Here is an 18112-nt window from a genome sequence, read left to right on the forward strand (position 1 = left end):
GACTCTGGAATGGGATTTTGTATGTGTAGGGCACACACATGTGGTTTATATTGCTAAGTACTATATTAGCTATATTAGCTCTCAGGGGGCTAAAAGTCCTAAAAATTATTTCACTGTCATCAAGTGTTATTTAACCCACTGTATTGCACACAAAGTAGGTCAAAATGTGCTGCAGCTTTGCAGAGCCCTTAAACCTAAATCAACTTATCTAAATTGAACCTTAAAGGGAAATTCACCATTTGGTTTGTTTACAATTTTCTAAATTCACTATGAGGCAAGAGGAAGCAGTCTGTATCTTTAAAGAATTAAAATATGCCCATAAATAAGCTCAATCACTTGTCTTTGTAGAGAACAAAACAAAACCCCCTCATCTACTAAATCAGCTAGAAGCTGAAAATAAATTTTGAGATTTTACTCTATGCTGGTTTTGTTTGTGTTTTTTCTTTACTGTGTATTTATATAGAACAGCAAACACAGATTATGCCTTAGTAATTTTTATGGATTCGGCATCTGTCCCTTTGCTTTTATTCACATATTTTCATAGCCATAATCTCTGGTTTCTTATTTGATGATGCAAACCTTTCAGACGCAGAAATGGATAAAAATCTTACTGAATCTAGTGAGAGTCATTTTCAGGAATAATCCCTTTATTAGACAGGAAATAAAGCCCTCAGGGCAAAAAGAAAAAAAAAAAACATGCACAGCATGCATATTAAATGACTGAAGATATTAGTGTCCAATGTTTGCCCAGCTAGGTTCCTGCACAGGGTAATGCTTGGAGAATTCTCTACAATAACGAACTGGAAAAGCCCCAGCCATAATCCACCTGATCCTATGTTTTATTTTGCATGCATAGGAGAGCTCTGCTGTGTTTGAAATTGCAGTGTTTTGATAGGTCTGTCAGCTGTCTCGAGCTGATATCCATGGTGGGATACACCCCATTCCCTGAGAAGTGGTACCCCACTTTGAGACAGCAGTTCCACAGTCACTGAAAGGAGCATTACACATAAGTTCAGAGCTCTAAGTGAACTGCATCAACAAGCCAACTGTGTGAGGCAGGTGATTATAAAATATTGAGATTTGGCTGCACTCGCTGATTTTCAATTAGCTTCAAGGGCATGCAGAAGAAAGCAAAAGTATGACAGAATTTGTTAGTTGTTTTAGAAATATTAATACTATGCAAACCTGGAATATTTCCACGGAAATAAACACATCACAGCACATCCTCATTTGATGTGCTTGGGCAGTGATGTCTCTGATGACAGAAAAATCCCCAAACCCTCTAAGTGACAAAGTGTATCTCACAAGCCCCTTTTGGTAATTGCACCTGCTAACTGAAACACATAAAGAGAGAGTCTGTAGTGTGCTGAAGGAATTTTGTTATTTGCATCTCCTCTATTACTGATTGAAAGCTCCTCTGTTGCCTTGTCTACTACTAACGTGATCCCTCAGCGCTTTTCTATAGAGATTTGTTTCCCTAGTCTATTAAGCTGGTCTTTGTGTTGTTAAGAGCTACACAGTAAAGTCTTATGATATGAAAGGATATTTACTTTGCTTCTTTATTTATGCTTCTGTCCTTTCAAGCTCTTTGAACTCCAATGAAAGTGCCGTTGTCAGAGGTTTGACCTAACATGGTCCTGTGTTTTGTTGAATGTCACCATAAAGTCAGAAAGAAAATTTCTTGGTAGGGTAGAAATCTGGACATCCTACAGCATTTGAAGAGACAGGGAAAGGAATTTTTGAATAATACATAACTCATACATGTGTTTAGATACTCATAAAAACAAAGATGGATCATTTATTCAAGGTGTTAATGTTAAAGCCAAAGATGGGACCTTTACATGACAGTTTCTGTTCTACCTGGTGAGACACTTGAAAAATTATTGTCGTATCATTTAATATTGAGATTATACCACACTTCCTAAATAATTTAGCTGCAATGGTTTACTCCTGTGAGTAATACAGCTCATTGGATTTATTGGTAAGAGTGGCAGATTTTAAAGAACAATTACCATAAATGCTTGCTCTAGATCTGAAATCTAGACTTGTGTTCCTCTTCAGTTGCATTGTATATTTGCTTCCCCCATTCTCTAATGCAGTTACTGTGTCTGCCCCCTCGTTCTATAGGCCTGTGATCTTCTTCTGAGCTTCCTGTTTCAGTGTGGGGTGCCAGTGCCAACAGAAATGACTGCATTTTCCCAAGTAGGGAGCAATTAGCACAGAGAGAAAGCTTTCTGCTTACAGTTGTTGTTAATTCCTACTTTGAAACCAGTTTGTGCCTATATCTTGACCTACTCATTGTGAAACAGGTGTAGGCAAATCCTGTATGCTTTTGCTGCAGTAGAAAATTGCCTTCCAATAAAATAAGTTTGAAATACGTTTTGTGTTGTATCCATTGCTGAATACATAAATGAATTAATGGTTTGAAAAGATAAATATGAATATTTACCTTTCATTTCTGGCTGTAAGTGCTGGCTGTCTCGCACATGGCGTAGTGCGTATTCCTGCAAAAGGCAGAAAGGATCATGTGAAACTGTGTCATGACACAGCCCCAGAATGAAGTAGGACATTTCTTGACCTTGGTGTACTCAACCGTGCAGCTGTAGTCTTCTTATGACAAGGAATGTCTCTCAAAGTAATGTTTAAAATCTGTTTGAGAAAGGTTCTAGAAAGAAATTTGCTAAATTCGGGTTTCCTCTATCTGCCAAGAGAGAAACATTTTTTGAAGCCCAGGTAATGTGTTTAGTAACTGAAGAATTCGGTTAGTAACCTGAGAATTTGATTTCACTCTGTGTTCTGCTGAATGTTAAAACACGTGAATTTTTACATATTCCCTAATACCTGTGTCAAGTTCTTTGCCAGAACAAGTGAAATAAATTTTACTTGTTCTGGCAAAAAGACTTCCAGATAGCACAGCAGATAGAGTTGGTTTAAAAGTGCAAAGCAAATTTACATCTGAAAGGGTTCATTTGGGCTTTGCAGCAGAAATCAAAGGGCTTCTGTAGGAAGTGCAGGGACTCTGCCCTGAAGCGTGTGCTCCTTTGGGCTGGGCTCCGCTCGGGCAGCGCCCGGGGCTGCTCCCACGGCGAGCGGTGGGAGAAACTCCGGGGCTGGAATTCCCACTGGAGACGGTCGGACCGGCCCCCGCCGCCGGAGCCTCCCCCGGCCCCGCCGAGGGCTGCAGCTGCCTGGCTGTTGTCTCCTGCAGGCGCCGGGGGAGAGCCCCCACACGAATGTGTTTGCTTGTCTAAAGTCTGTGCAGTTTTTAGTAGTCTTCCAGCCTCCAGTGCGGGGTTTTGAAACTCCATCACAAGCCACCAGCAGAACATTCTGAAAAAACCTGGAGTGTGGCTTGTATTTATAAAAGTTATTTGTTTGCATGAGGCACATGTGCTGATACTGTGAGTCATCCATCCATTTTGCTGTGACATTTTCAAGCACAATTATGTGTAGTGGAATTTTTTTGGTAGCTGGCTATGTTGTCCATCTGTGAAATCATCATTCTACCGAGCACTAAAAATAGAGATGAAACTCTTGACAGAAAATTTTGAATCTACTTATATGACAGTTTGAAATGTGTTCCTGCAGTCAACAGTCTAAATATTTTCTATCCTAAATATGGATACTCTAAATTTAAGGTGATGTAGTCCTGCTGTCACCACTTCAATTCACCTTGCTAGTACAGTAATAGAGCTGGAAATAATTTCTGGCTGGAAACCTGGTCTGGTGCCCACCAAAGCCAAATCACTTGGGCCCCAAAGGAGCAGGACTGGCATAGGCATGTGAGAGCTCTGGAAGGTGGATAACCCACGGAGTGGAAAGTATTTATTAATAACAAGGGATCCCTGGAGAAAAAGATGAAGACAATCCATAATCCATGATTGTAGATCAGAGGGGAACAAGCAGAAGATGATTTCTTGATTTTTGTCTACTAGGAAATGAAGCTTTGAGATAAAGAACAAGAGGATATACAGCAACTTTTAATTAGCTGTATTTTCAGTTGAAGCAAGATAATGAAAAGATAAACTGAAAATAGTGGAGAACTGCAGGTAGAAGAGGGAACTGCTGGAAGAATACAAACTGTGTTGCTGAGTAGTAGCATCCTAATTGAAGCCACACAAAGCCAAAGAATCTAATTAGTCAGGAAAACACATTTCATTACATACTTAGTAATTTGTTTTGAAAAAGTCTTACTGGATTTTAAATTTGACAGATTTTCATTGTGTTCAGAGCAGATTACACTGTTTATACTTGCATATAGAGATAATGAAAAATGTAGTTGCAGACATATGAAAGAAAGTGTTTATTTCAAAATCATGTTTGCAGCTATCTGGGTACCATTCTATAAGTTCTGCAGAGAGGATGGAAAAAATAAATTGGACTTTTGTTGAGTTGGTAAGCAATACTGGAGAGCATCACCCATTTTTTTTAATCCACAGCAATCTGAGACCCACTTGAGGCTTCAGCTCAGCCAAACAAATGAAAAGAGCATTGTCCATACATCCCACTGCCTTCCCTTCTTTCCCTTCTTCTCCCTCACTCCCTCTCACTCTCCCTGTCTTTGTACAAGTTTTCACAATGAGATTTTTTTTCACAAAATATAGAACTAAATCTCTAGCTAGACTGAAGTAGTGTTACTCAATTCATTTATATTAAGCTTTCAAAAATTTGTATTTTTGGTGAGTCTATATGCAAATGATTACATGGCAAGTCCTCAGTGGGGTAGGTTTCTTGTATCTGAATTTTTTTTTCAAGTGCAAAATAGGAGAGAAGAAAATCAAAATTATGCTTAGTATCAGGATACTTTGCTCATGCAAATTAGTACAAAAAATCAATGATGCAAAAACATAAAAGAGTATTCTTGCAGAGGACATATAAAAAACCAATGTTATATCCTCTTGAAAGTTCTTTTACCTATTAAATCTCAAGTGTAGATAAGGTCAATAACATGGACAATTAAGCCTCCCTCTCATCATTTTTATGCTATAGTGGATTAATGCATTTTAAAATCCATTTATGTACATTTTTATCTACTTTTGAGATCCAAGTTAATGGGTTTTCAGAAGCCTGTACTTTTTGTATTTGTCTATATAAACTATATCCACAACAACAATGTGTGCTATTTTAAGTTCTTTAAAGAGTCACCCTTACTCACAGTGACATCAGAAAGGTGATATTCACTGATCTGACATAAAAAATATATGGACATATTTAAATTTCATCATGGTCTTTTTTAGATAAAAATTCGAACTGGATCTTCAAACTGTAGCTCCATCATACTTTAGATAAGAAGAATGAAAATACAAGTCTTTAGACAAGAAGAGAGCGTGCACATGAAAATATATACAAAATTAAAAGGAAATGCATAACATGGACAAGAATTAATCCCTCAAATCCTTGTTCGCAACATAGCCATGTTGCCTTAAAATTTTCCTTCCATGAATAAAGATAGTAATAGTTTAGTATATATTAGCATAGTAATAGCTTCAGCTGGACTATTAGAATTAATAATGGATTAACCCACATGAGTGAGAATCCCTCCCTTGTTAAGGATGAGGCTACTTCTGTAGCTTCCCGTTTTTTATAAAATTACGTATTTGTTACGTAAGTTCCTCCCACATGCATTGCAACTGGATTTGTTTTTGCTTCCTGCAGTGATCTGCTGCATGGTATTGCTGTGCTCCCCTCCACGAGTTCATAGTGGCTGAAGATTTGGTTAAGGAGGTTTATCCTACTGCACAACACCCCGAAATTCTTAATGGGCTCTGTTCTTATGTTGTCCCTAAAAGGCAGTTTCTTCATCTGCCTCTTTCCCTTACACAGAATAAATCCCTGAGAAGCGGTAAATATTATCAAGAGGGGAATGGTGGTATTTTAGTTGGAAATCTGCAATAAATGTATTATAATATTGAATGTATCTACTCTCTGCACTACCAATCTATAACATATAAATGAGGTACACTGAGTATGGTGTGGCACAGAGGTATGACAGATGGGAACATCCGTATTTCTTTCTTCTCTGGACAATGGTTATTTCCATTCAAAATGTCATCACTTGCTATGGGAGCTGGGACATATTCTAAAACATCCACAGAATGCTGGCCATTTCATTCAGGTGTGAGGATCCAATATCAAAGTGACAGAAAAGTGAGGCAATCGTAGGGAAACAACTGGACACCAGTTTCTAGAAGAAGGGAAAACAGCTCTTCAGAGAAGAATTGATGGCTTCAATAATTAGCATTTTGTAACTAAAGACTATCAGTATTCCTTGATACTTCCTCAAAAGTTTCTAAACAGGCTTGCATTTCCTTTTTAGCTCTAATTTTGATTTGAAAATATTGTAGGTAATTTGATCTAGCAATAAAGGGACAGTTAGCTTTTGAAATATGCACAGCTATATGCTTACAAGTTTGGACCAATTGTGATTTTTTTTCTCTCTGTTTTATGGTTTTATTGGTTTTGAGGAGTATTTGGTAGCTTCCAGTACATATTGCTGTGGTAATTATAAGGACTGGGGTTTAGAAAATAGACATTGGTGACGCCAAAATCAGGAAATTTATGAAAACATTTGCAAAGGAGGCAGCCGGTTTTGGGGGGATTAAATTTATTTATTTATTTATTTATTTATTTATTTTGCGTGTGTTAGATCCAGGCCTTATCAGATATGAAATTATCAGTAGTGCCTCGGTACTTAAATTAATAAGCCTAATTAAAAAAAATAATTGGAATTTGGATGCTGGAGTCCAGCTTTGCCAAGATACTTCTTAGATACTTGGGTTAGGCACTAACTCCTGCTAAGAACATAGGTGCTTTCTTCAGTGCTTGCAGTGGTTGTTAGGCAACTAATGTTGACTTAGATACTTCTGAAAATGTACCAACCATTTTTGACTCCTAAATATATGACTGTTGAGAGTAATAGTCCTAGTTAATTTCTGTGCATGAGGCAAGTACGTAAGTACATTAAGACTGTTTGAAGTGGAAACACCTGCACTGTAATGACACCTGTGAGGAGGGTGTGGTGCCTTCCCCAATCAACCAAACCTACAACAGCTGAGCCAGCCAGGTCAGAAAGTTAGAAAAGAGGACGCTCCGAACCCAAGGTCGAGAAGTATCTGTTGGAGGCTGCTCTCTGAATCAGCTGTGCTGCTATATTTTTTTTTTTTTTTTTTTAAATTCTTTAATTAACAAAGGTAAAGCCCAAAAGGATAGGCTGTACCTAATGGAGAGCTTCTTACAAAGCTGCTGGCTGGGCATTCTTCGCTGGATCCCTGGAGAATATCAACAGTATTAAGGTTTTATTGCTCTTCTTCTAATTACTGTCTGTAGATGTTATTTATTATTAATTAGATGGAGATAGTTGTGGATGAAGAATGGATGAAAGAGCGGGTAGGCACGTGAATAGGAAAGTGGCAGAGGAAAGTGTAGTAGAAATAGTTCAGTGGAAAAGTTTTCTTATTGAAATACTGCTTTTTGTCAAAGACAAGGGTTCACACCCGCCGAGTTTGACTGTGGCTTGTTCAATGAAAATAATGAAATACTCTTAAAAAATACGGGGAAATGTTCATTGCAGAGAAAACAAACTGTAAATTTGAAGCATCAGTTCTGTTTCAAATTGAAATTTACGTTTATAATTCTTAGCGGACTTCATTAATCACTTTTTGTAGCGATTGAAGCACTACCTTGCTGTAAGGGAAGGTGGTTATCCCGAATTTTCTCCTTTGTGGTAACAGCTCACGGTCCCTCCAGCCATGTGTTATCAGTACACGGCACTTCTAGGGTAGCTTCACCACTAATGAGACAAAACCTAAATGAATGTTTGAGGGTCCTGCAGTGGAAGGTAACGCTAAAATGATTTTTTTTCCAGTGAATTTATTTATTTGGATAAACTTTGGAGATCCCCGTGTTAGCTTGAAGTCAGAATGACGGCATTTCAACAGGTCAGCGGGGAGCTCCGGGTTGGGATAACTCGGGAGTTTCTCTGGAGGTCAGGGCAGAAGGTCCGGGCAGCGACGGAGCGGCCGGAGAGCCTGGCGACGCCACGAGCGGGGACGCGGTGGCCGGAGGGCAGGGACAGGGAGACGCTGAAGCCTCTGACGCCGAGGTCGGTGCCCCGGGCGTTGCCGCTGTCCCTGCCCTGGGCAGGGGGCTCGGGCGGGACCGGGTGCGGCGGTGACGGGGTTAAGGCGGCGGCGGGCGCGGATCTATTTGCGGTGTCGGAGCTCCGGGCGATCGGAGCGGCCCCGCGCCCCCGCCCGGCCGCAGCAGCAGGTGGCGGTGACGGCGGTGGCAGCAGCGAGGGAGTTAAAGCCCGCGGCGGCGGGAGGAGGGGGACTGCGAGCGGGCGGCGGTAGCGGCGGCGGGAGGAGGGGGCCGAGGCGGAGCAGGCGGCGGCGGGAGGAGGGGGACCGGGGAGCAGGCAGCAGCGCAAGAGGGGACCGAGGAGCCGGCGGCGGCGGCAGCAGCCGGGTTGCTAGGGATGGAGAGATCCCGTGTCACCCGGATGTGAGTGTCATGTTGGCCCAAACTCTGAGGGATTTGGCAGCGGCGAAGCAGCAGCGGCAGGAGGAGGAGGAGGAGCAGCAGCAGCCCCTCGCACGTCTCTAGTCACTACAATGGGGGTCGGGTAGCGGGTGGCGCAGGGGCAGCGCGCACCTGGCTCGGGGTGGGGTTGGGGGGCGTCTCTGCCCTTTTCTGTTTTTCCATTTTCCTCTCACACGCTGGAGAAAGTGAGAAAAATGCACCAGCAGCAGCAGCCCGAGCAGCACCCTGAAGGTAAGAGCCGGGGCTCCCACCAAGGGCAGCGGCGTGCTTGGGGCTGAGGGGAGGGAGGGGGCGGGGGAGGATTTAGGAGGGATTTGGGAGTCGGGGATTGGGGGGATTAGGGAAGGGGTTGAGGATGGGGTCGGTTTGGGATGGGAAAGGAATGAGCGGCTGTGTTCGAGGAGGGACCGGGAAGGGCAGGGGATGAGACGAAGGCGGGACAAGGTGCTGCCCTCGGCGTGTGACCAACGTGCGAGTGGATTTATGCGCGTCTGTCCCTTGTCCTGGGGCCATTAAGATCAGCTGCGGGAGGACGCGGCTGGGGCTGCGTTTGCCTCATCCGTTGTAACGGGGGCTGAACCTGCCCGGAGCTGCTGCTCCCGGGGGCTGCCCCGCGCCGGGCGGGAGGGCGGCGGGGCCGAGGGCAGGGCGGCGGGGCCGAGGGCAGGGCGGCGGGCGCGACGCGCTCGGCCCCTGCCCGGCGGGGCGCACGGGGGCGAGACGCGGGGCTCCGCCGACGGGCACCGGCGCTGCTACGGCCCCCGCTGTTGTTTATAAATGATCCCTCCCTCCTCAATCAGCAGCAAGTTAGTGTTGCCCCCGAGGAACGCAGTCACCCGGGCTTTGTTTCCCTTTCAAGCATCCATTTAAAAAGACCATGGCTACATAGATAGATGGGTAGGTGGGTGGTTTATTTGCGCCGAGCCACGTTTCATGGCATCCCGAAGGGCAGGCGGAAGGCGGGGGAGATGGCTGTGCCATTGCTTTTATATGTGGGGGAGAAAAAAAAAAAAAAGAAAAAAAAAAAGAGGGGGCGGGAGGGGAAGCAGGGATGCTTTGGGAAAATGTTGGAGGTAGATGTGCCACCTTTGTCCCCGCGGCGGCTCTGCCCACCGTGTCACCCAGCTGTTGATGTGCCGCCGCTGGCCAGCGCTCGCCGCGCCGGTGCCGCTCCCCGCGGCAGGTCGGTGGGGGCCCCGCCGGGACCCCCCCACCCCCCGCCGCCATCCCGGGGAGCCATCTTGGGGCTCCCGCGCCCCCGGAGCGGGGGCCGGTGCCGGCCTCGTCCGCGTGCGTTCGCGGCGCTCCCGTGGTCTGTGCCCCCCGCCTGGAGCAGGAGGGCTGTGCTTTCCCTGCCTCTCCGCTGCTTGACGAGGGGCGATTTTTCCTCCCCTGCCTGGGCAAAGCCGTTTCACAGTCATCTCTCTTGCCAGCCCGAATTCCCAGCACGTATATTGTGCCTTTCCTCCATTTTTTTCCCCACCCAGGCATCAAGTTTTGAATCGCACTCAGGAGCCTCTCCTTCCTACAGGTGCATGTAGGAGTAGACTGTTGCGCTAGTCAAAGAGCTCGCGAGGAAGGATCCTTGCGAGGAGGTGGTGTTTTGCCTCTTTGCTGTCATCTGCATAAAGAGCACTCGATTATTATTTGGAAGGCACAGTTTATTTTTTAAATTCTCGTGAAGAAGCAAAACCAAACACCATCCTTTTACAGTACCAAAGCTTATTCTTTTACAATGGATTCCTAGTGTGAAAGATAGCAGAGCTTTATGAACGTGTTTATCGCAGACAGTATTGGATCTTCGCTTGTGGGAGGCATCCACGCATTTTTCTTTGAGAATGCAAAGCAGGGCAAGATTTAACTTGCTTACAGGACTTCCCCCTCTACCTTGCTGCTTATTCTTAATTGAACAACGTGTTAGAATTTTAAACAACTATTCTTTCGACCAAAATAAATTGAGAGAGTAGTAAATGCCAAGGTGCTACAGCAAACGATCTTAAGGGGTAGGTCTGTTTTCCTGAATAAACACGAGGAAAGGAAGGCTTCCATCCAGTTAGAAAATGACATTGTAACAGAAAGTATCAAAATGAGAAGTGTTTGTGTCTCAATATTTACATCAATCCTGAAGTTTTAAAGCTGATTCCCGAGTATGTTTTCTACTGTTCAATTTCATATACCACAGCACTAGTGTCTGCATATGTATCTGTATGTGTAATGGAAACATCACACTGCCATGAGGTCTTAAAACAACCTTTTTGGATTAGACCCATTTTAGTGTAAAACAGTTATAACTGAGTGCTCTTTTCTTTTGTCCCACAGAGGTGAACTATGCAAGTAGCACCAGGATTCCTCTCCCTGGTGACGGACCAGCTATTCAGTCAAACAGTTCAGCACCATCCAAGCAAACTGTTCTATCTTGGCAAGCTGCAATCGATGCTGCTAGACAAGCAAAGGCTGCCCAAAACATGAGTACCACCACAGCCCAGCCTGTAGGATCTCTGTCCCAAAGAAAACGCCAGCAATATGCCAAGAGCAAAAAACAGGGTAACACGTCCAATAGTCGGCCACCCCGTGCCCTTTTCTGTTTATCCCTCAACAATCCAATACGAAGAGCCTGCATTAGTCTAGTAGAATGGAAGTATCCTTTGTTGCAGTTTGCTTTTTAAATGTTTTTCTTACATTTTCTGGTCGTATAAAGGGAATTGTTTTACAGGATCTCTTAGAGCATCACAACTTACGTGTTGCATCACTTGTATCTGTGGGTAACTGTCATTAATGTCAATGAGAGTTAATTTGGCTTCAGATGCTATTAAAGATAGTCTCTTGTGTCATGTTGACACAGAATGTCATTTACTGAAGTAGGTAGCTCATAGTCAGAGGAGAGCTCATAGCTGTTCCTTTTTTCTGGGAGATGTTGGGGGAACATTTTCAAGCTAGCATTATATTCCAGCAAATCTCTGCATTGCATTTTTTGCCTTTCCAAATAAGGAAGAATGGATGGGAATGTATTTAGCCATCTAGTGTTAGGGAGATGGCCAAAGATGTCAAACCTGTATCTTCCATATTGCAATTTGGGGTATTGCCATTAGGGCAAATGAGTCAGATGTAGAAATCTTTTTAAAAAGATTGTTTTTCCCAGTACCAAAAGTAGGGAAGATTTTTACTTAAGCCAAGGACATGTTCTAAGTACACACAAGTGTCAGAAATACAATAATCTTCTGAGCTTGCGCAACCTTTGTCTGCCACCAAACATATGTGGAAGCATGTATATAGAGATGGGAGATCAGAGATGCTGCCTTGTGTTCATGATGACCTGTGTGATGGGAAGGGTGGCTTTTCCTTTAGTTCACTGGTTATGATGTGGAAACATGCGCATTTCTCTGGCAGAACAGATAGTGTGTTGGTTTGGTGTATTATTTAATTACCAAGAAAAGGTTTGAAACAGAAAATAGTTTTGCTGAGGTACAAGGAAAAAAATGTTAGCCTATTAGCCATGGCAACATCCCTGTAATGGGAAACAGCTGTTCAAGACAGTAGATTACTGAAGTAAAACTCAATTTGTTACTATAAACAGAGCAGCCAACCTGGCAATAAGAGCTGTTACTCATTTATAGGGTTGGTGTTTCTCAGTTCTTTGAACAAAATTCAATTGCAAATTAAAGATAGTGAAATGGCTTCTTCTTTCATTTAAACTGGTAGAAGTCCAACTAATTTCAGTAAATTGGCCTCTCCTTGGCTAAGGTCAGGTAAATGAAATTACTATGGATCTGGAGTGGAATAACTCAGTGAGAATTTGTCCCAGCAGCACCACATCATAAAACAAGGTTGTCAGTCTTGTGATGGTATCAATTGCTCCCTCCAATCTGGAAAATGCAGTTGTAACTTTATTTTGTACGTATTGTAGCAGCTGTTGATGTTGAGCTGCTTTTTAGACATAAATGTGGCCCTCAAGGTGACAGACTTTTAATAGCCCAGCAATCAAAACTTAACACAATCTTATAGGACATATGGGCTTTGTAGGACTTTTCCTATTTTTTTTTTCCCAGGGAACTTTTTAAACTGGCAAAAATATGCTTTTCAATATATTTAGTACTCTTACCCCAGTACTTTATGGGACTCTTATGGAAACATACGCAGAAGTTGTGCATCAAATACAGGAAAGGTTGCCAAAAATTGTAGCTGAGGTTCAAAGTACTTCATTTCCAAACTTCCACAGCTAGTTCCACTGGTACTTCATCTCAGTACCTCCATGTTTCTGGTCACTAGGAATAGTAAAATACCGCATGAGAAAGGAAAATCAGTGACAAACTGAAGGATGAACTTCATATGCATGAATTTTAAGAAAAGGAGGACATTTTTTTCTGGAAGACAGAAGGTATCTCCCGGTTCCCACTGCTGTTGTCCAGCGCTAGTACAGAAAGCAGTGGTGCAGTCCATGCTGTTGTCAGTGTGGAAGTCTGCAGGCTCTCTTTGTGTGGCTGCCAAGCCAGCCATGATACTCTGTTTTCTACTCAACTCACCTAAACTTTCATCTCTCCTGGCCAAAGCCAGGATTCAGAAATACAACTGTCAGAGACATGGAGTGGCTCAGAATTTTCCTGTGTCGATTGTGCAGCTTTCTAGTTCTCCTAGAAGAGAATAGTTATGGTTTTTCTGGGAATCTTTCTCATATCCTACTATGGACTATAGTTCCAATGATTTTCCTCCTTTGGACAAATGTATATTAATGAGACCTACATATGAGGACAGAACAGCTCTATGATTATTTCTTGCCCATTATGGTGACCCACATGTTGATTTAAGAGTGAATAATTACATTCATCTTTGGAATTTAATATAAAGTGCTCTGTGACAGCATGAGTAATAATTTTCACTCTTTTCAAAAGGAAGAGGACGTTGAAGGATCATTGTGATGGAAAATAATATGGTATATATATAGTGCTATAACTAAAGGTGATGGAGTGTTTGTCAGAGTTATCAGTCAAAAGATTGCCTTAAAGCAAAGGCTTGTTTTACCATTGTTGATACTGAAAGGAGAACTAGACTTAAAAGTTTGTAGATACTCATAAGTCATGAGTTCCTTAACAAGATTTTCCAGACCATTTGACATATTTATACTACTGTCTATTTTTGCCAATTGTGTGGCCTTAGCTGTTTACATCCCATTCCCAGAAGATGATTCTAATTCAACTAATCATAATTTGGTAAGTACTTTGGAATTTTTATTTTATGTTTGTTTGCTATGCTTTTAACATGACTAACTAGTATTTGACACTGCATTAAATATAGGTCATTTCAGTAAAAGAAATTGATATATAGTGATATGCAAAATGTATATGGAATTGCTTTGTGGTTCCCTGCCTCCTCCTCCCCCCACCCAGTATTAAGTGTTGCTTAGTCATGTGTTCAAAATGAGTTTTTTGACCAGTAAAATTCTTTGGAGAGAAATTTGCATTAATATTATGCTTTGTGTGTCCATATATTTGTGTGGGGTAAAAACTTTAGTTTTTGTTTCTATTGCTTATATTGATTACAAATGTTTGCTAGCTGTTACTCTTTCTGACACTTGTTTCAGACTTGAAGGTTTACTGCCTTTCCTAGTGTACTTGTCTACTCTGTTTGCGGTTTTTAATGGTGTTATTCAGCTGTTTATTTTACTGGGTATTTTAATTTTTATGAGAGGATGATGGGAAATTTGACATTAACATATTTTAAAGTGATAGGAACATCAATGTGAATTTTCAAAACGGTCACTGCTGGTATAAATGATCTTTTAAAAAAGGGATGGTGTTGCAGTAAGTGGTGTGTAGAGATGTATTTCTTTGATTAAAATAGTATACTATGCTTGTGCTTGAAAAGATAAAATGGAAACTATTTTTTTTAATTCTTTAAAATTTACAAAGGCTATCACTCAAGGGCAATATCAAATTACATTATGATGATTTTGTTGTTTATTTTAAACTCCATCTTGAAATAGTGGAGTTGAGTAGTCTTGTGCACTCATAATCTGCATGTGACCCTTTGGATGGGAAAGGAAGTTCATGAAATAAAGAACTGGATACCAAGAAGTAGATAATTTTGGATTCATTTACCTGGAAAATTTGGGTTAATGTGAGGTCTTCTATTTTATGAACCTGTTTGCATAATTTGTGGTGTGTAATTATTTTGTGTCGATGACCCATTTGTTATTTTTTGAATTGCAATTAAGTAAATATGGACAATAAAAATTGCTGATGAAAGGTGGAATAATTCAGGTCACTGTAAAGAGAGTTATGCAGCTGTGTATCCAGCCAACCAACAGACTTTTTTTTCCCCTGAGAAATTCAGGGCACAAATCTCCATAGCTGTCAATCCACCCTGAGATCTGCTAATAACTAATTTCAGAAAGCATTACATGAAAAAGATAGTTACTTGTGCCAGAGGCTAGTAATTTTGAAAAATATTTCTAGCATTAGTTTTGTTAGGTTATTGTCTGATGTTTCTGACCCAATTTCAATTCTACAGTATGCTTGTATTTAGAAAGACAATGGATATTTCATTCCTGATGATTTTTTTTTAAATCTAATGTGGCTAGGCTAGTCTAAGGAAGAATAATTTGTGTCCTGTTTTTTTTTTTTTTTCCTCTTAGTAAGAGATTCTTGATCCTTATCTGTTTCAAGTAGAAGGGTTCTTGAACTCCTCAAATTATATGTATATAAAGTTTACTTGCCCATTTAAATTATCTCAAATTCTCATTTAAATTTGCATCCTATTTATCCTGAAGTTGATTCATTCCACTACGTTTACTCAATGAGCAGAATTTATACTGGCAATGTACTTTGAGCTGCTGGGACAGATTTAAACTCAATAAAGGAGCACACTGACACATCCTGTATGTTCAATCTAATAAAATAAATAGTTCTGGAATGAGGAGCATTGGCTATGACTGAGGTTCTCCATCATGAAATATGTTAACCAGTGGTCTGGGTTCATGTCTCTCCTCTGGTATTTCACTGACAATTTTCCTTGGTTAGTGTGGATTCAAGTGCACTATGAGGGAATAGAGTAAAAGAGCTGAGTTAGAAATCTTCAGGTTTGCTTGGGAACTTGCTGGATTCTGTGTTTCCTGCTGCTTGAGGTGCTTGTTTTGGGGAGAGGACTGTCTTACAGTGGGAGTAGGGATTATTCTGTTAATAATGTTCAGATCTTTTGTCTGGTTTGTGAACAGACCAAATCTTAATCATTATTGAACCTTATAGGTTTGGCAGGGTTTTGGCTTCCTGCATGCAGACATGCATGGCATGGGTGCCTGATCTGAGCCCTGAACTCTGGTCTTGCTCAGAGACTGCCCCACTCTGGCTTTAATTCAAGTTCAGCTTCATAAATTATAGTTTGCATATGGATATTATATCTAGCTTGGTTCTCTCAATGTTGCTACATTGAATTGGATAGATGATTTGCTTTCCATCAGCTAGCTGAACTGGCTCATTTTTTTTTTGAATTTGTAAACAGAAAAATGAAATATTTATATGTGTGGGGTTTTTCTGTGAATACAAAATAGACATAATTTGTAATCAGCCTCAGAACGAAGAAGCAATGGTATGAGAACAAAAACCAGTGGAACACTGGTACATGGGAACTATAAATGTAAACTTTTCCATTTTTGGTTGGGCTCATGAGAAGGTACATATGTGAGAATTTGCGCAGTCCAAGTGTTCATCCTTTATGACTTGGAAAGTTTGCAGTGGCAGCTTCGGTGCAAGGATGTATGTGCATGTGCACAGACTGCAGTACAGAGTGATGAACTTAAGCCTGGATTCTACTTCATTAATAATTAGTCCCCAATCATTGCGTGTACTGACACAAGTGGGCCCTGTTCTTCTCCAGATAGATGGGGAAGTTATTTATTGAACTGAGAAGATTTCTGTTACAGCAGAGCAGGGGCAACATACTTCAGGATGAAATCCTGCTTCATATTTTAAGGTAGCTTCTTTCATCTGCCTTCAGAAGTCTCAGGTGATCTGAACTTTCCATGCTTGATTGAGCTCTTCTTTTTGGAAGTGTTTCTTGTCTGAGTTAGATAAGAAGCAGTCTAGCAGAAAGGGCTTTCTGTATATATATCTTATTTTTGTTTCTGTCTTTTCCTTTTTTTTTCCCTCATCTGTGGTATGTTATTTCCCTTCACGTCTTTTGTCTTTAACTTCCCACTCACTTCTTTCTTGTTATCTTTTGCCTCTACCCTATGGCTTCCCTCTGTGTTTTCTCTTCTGTTTGTCCTCTTGTGCAGCATGCTTTTCTCTATCTCCTTCCCCCACCTCAGTTTGTCTTCCTGGTGTCATCCTGCTGTCCCATGTTCTGTTCTGTGCTTTGCCTCCTGCTGCCTTTCCTATTGCCCTGACTTGCACTGGGCTTCTTTCTTTATCATGTGCAAGCGACCAGCACAATACAAGTCTGGATTTTGGCTGTGGTCAAGGCATTGTTGGTTATTCTTTTTCTTTCCTTTTTAAATAAGTAAATATGAACAATAAGAAGGCATACATTCATCCAGAGTTGCTAAAAATGACGCCCCTGAAATCTGAGTTCCATCTTTGGTTACACTGCATTTCTTGTGATTAGACCCCCAAGGTTTGTGTGGTTACACTGTTCTACTTGAGATTGACAGCAGTCAGGGGGTAGGAGACCCAGCTGTATAAATTACAGCAAATTGGCAAAGTCCCATGAGTAAAGAGTTTGCCTCTAGTGCACAAAGGGCCCCAACATTCAGTAAAATCTCTGTGCCCCTGATAACAGGATCCTTCAGCCTTGCCTGAGTACCACTGTGTATGGGGAACCATGTGAGTGATGCTCTGTGCTGAAGGTTGTCTCCAGCCTGTGCTTGCAGAGCAGGGCAGGTGCTGATGGGCCTGGATGCCTCTTCTTTATCCCAGGGCTGGGACTGGGACAGCTGTAGTGGGGGACACTGCTACAGAAAGGTAATGTTTGTGTCCTACTTTCAGGCAAAGATTTCCTCTGTAAGTAGCTTTACGTGGCTCTTTGAGTCCCTTCAGCAGGAGGAAAGCCAGTGTTGTGCCTTCAATCTAGGGCACAGCAGGAGAGTACTCTGAGAAGAACCGGTTGAACTCTTGACTTAGAGGTGTCAGGCTTCCTGTCCTTATCTCATTAGCAACTCGATGACTCATTCAGTTCTGATATCACATGACTAATTAATCCATCCATTGAAAAGGTTGTTGGTTTTTACCTTGTACCCAGCTGTCCTCTGCACCGAGATTATCTGAAAATATTGTTGTAGAATTCTGTAAATTTTAATCTCATTTAGTAAATAATTCTAAAGATACTTGTTTAATGGCTAAGTGTTCAATTCTATATCTTAGAAGGAGTTCTGTGTTTATCTACTGTCTTTGCTGTGTTTTCTTTCTCAACTCAAGGGTCTTTAAGGTCTGGCTCTCTTTCCACTCACTTAGAAAATATTCCAATCTAAATAACTTTTTGATACTGTGTTTCTGATATTTTTTTCTATCTTTGGATTCTTAGCAAATGTGCTCTCCTAATGTTTCTGCTAGCTGGCATAAAAGTCACCCAAGTAAACTTTTCA

At 41.6% G+C, this 18112-nt stretch overlaps 1 protein-coding gene across 2 annotated transcripts in view; it reads left to right on the plus strand.

Annotated features, from left to right (window-relative positions):
• The first annotated feature begins 8689 nt into the window (after positions 1-8689).
• CACNA1D (calcium voltage-gated channel subunit alpha1 D) overlaps positions 8690-18112 on the plus strand; it is a 171041-nt gene continuing 161618 nt past the window's right edge. For both annotated transcript variants that reach the window (XM_066195629.1, XM_066195628.1), the window contains exons 1-3: positions 8690-8772; positions 10861-11179; positions 13640-13745. In XM_066195629.1, the coding sequence (XP_066051726.1) occupies positions 8736-8772; positions 10861-11179; positions 13640-13745 (462 nt within the window). In that variant the 5' untranslated portion in view covers positions 8690-8735. The remainder of the gene's footprint in view (positions 8773-10860; positions 11180-13639; positions 13746-18112) is intronic.

The sequence above is a fragment of the Chamaea fasciata genome, unplaced genomic scaffold (assembly GCF_029207755.1).
Source record: "Chamaea fasciata isolate MVZ Bird 193981 ecotype frontalis unplaced genomic scaffold, bChaFas1.0.hap1 SCAF_13, whole genome shotgun sequence".
Taxonomy (NCBI): Eukaryota; Metazoa; Chordata; class Aves; order Passeriformes; family Sylviidae; genus Chamaea; species Chamaea fasciata.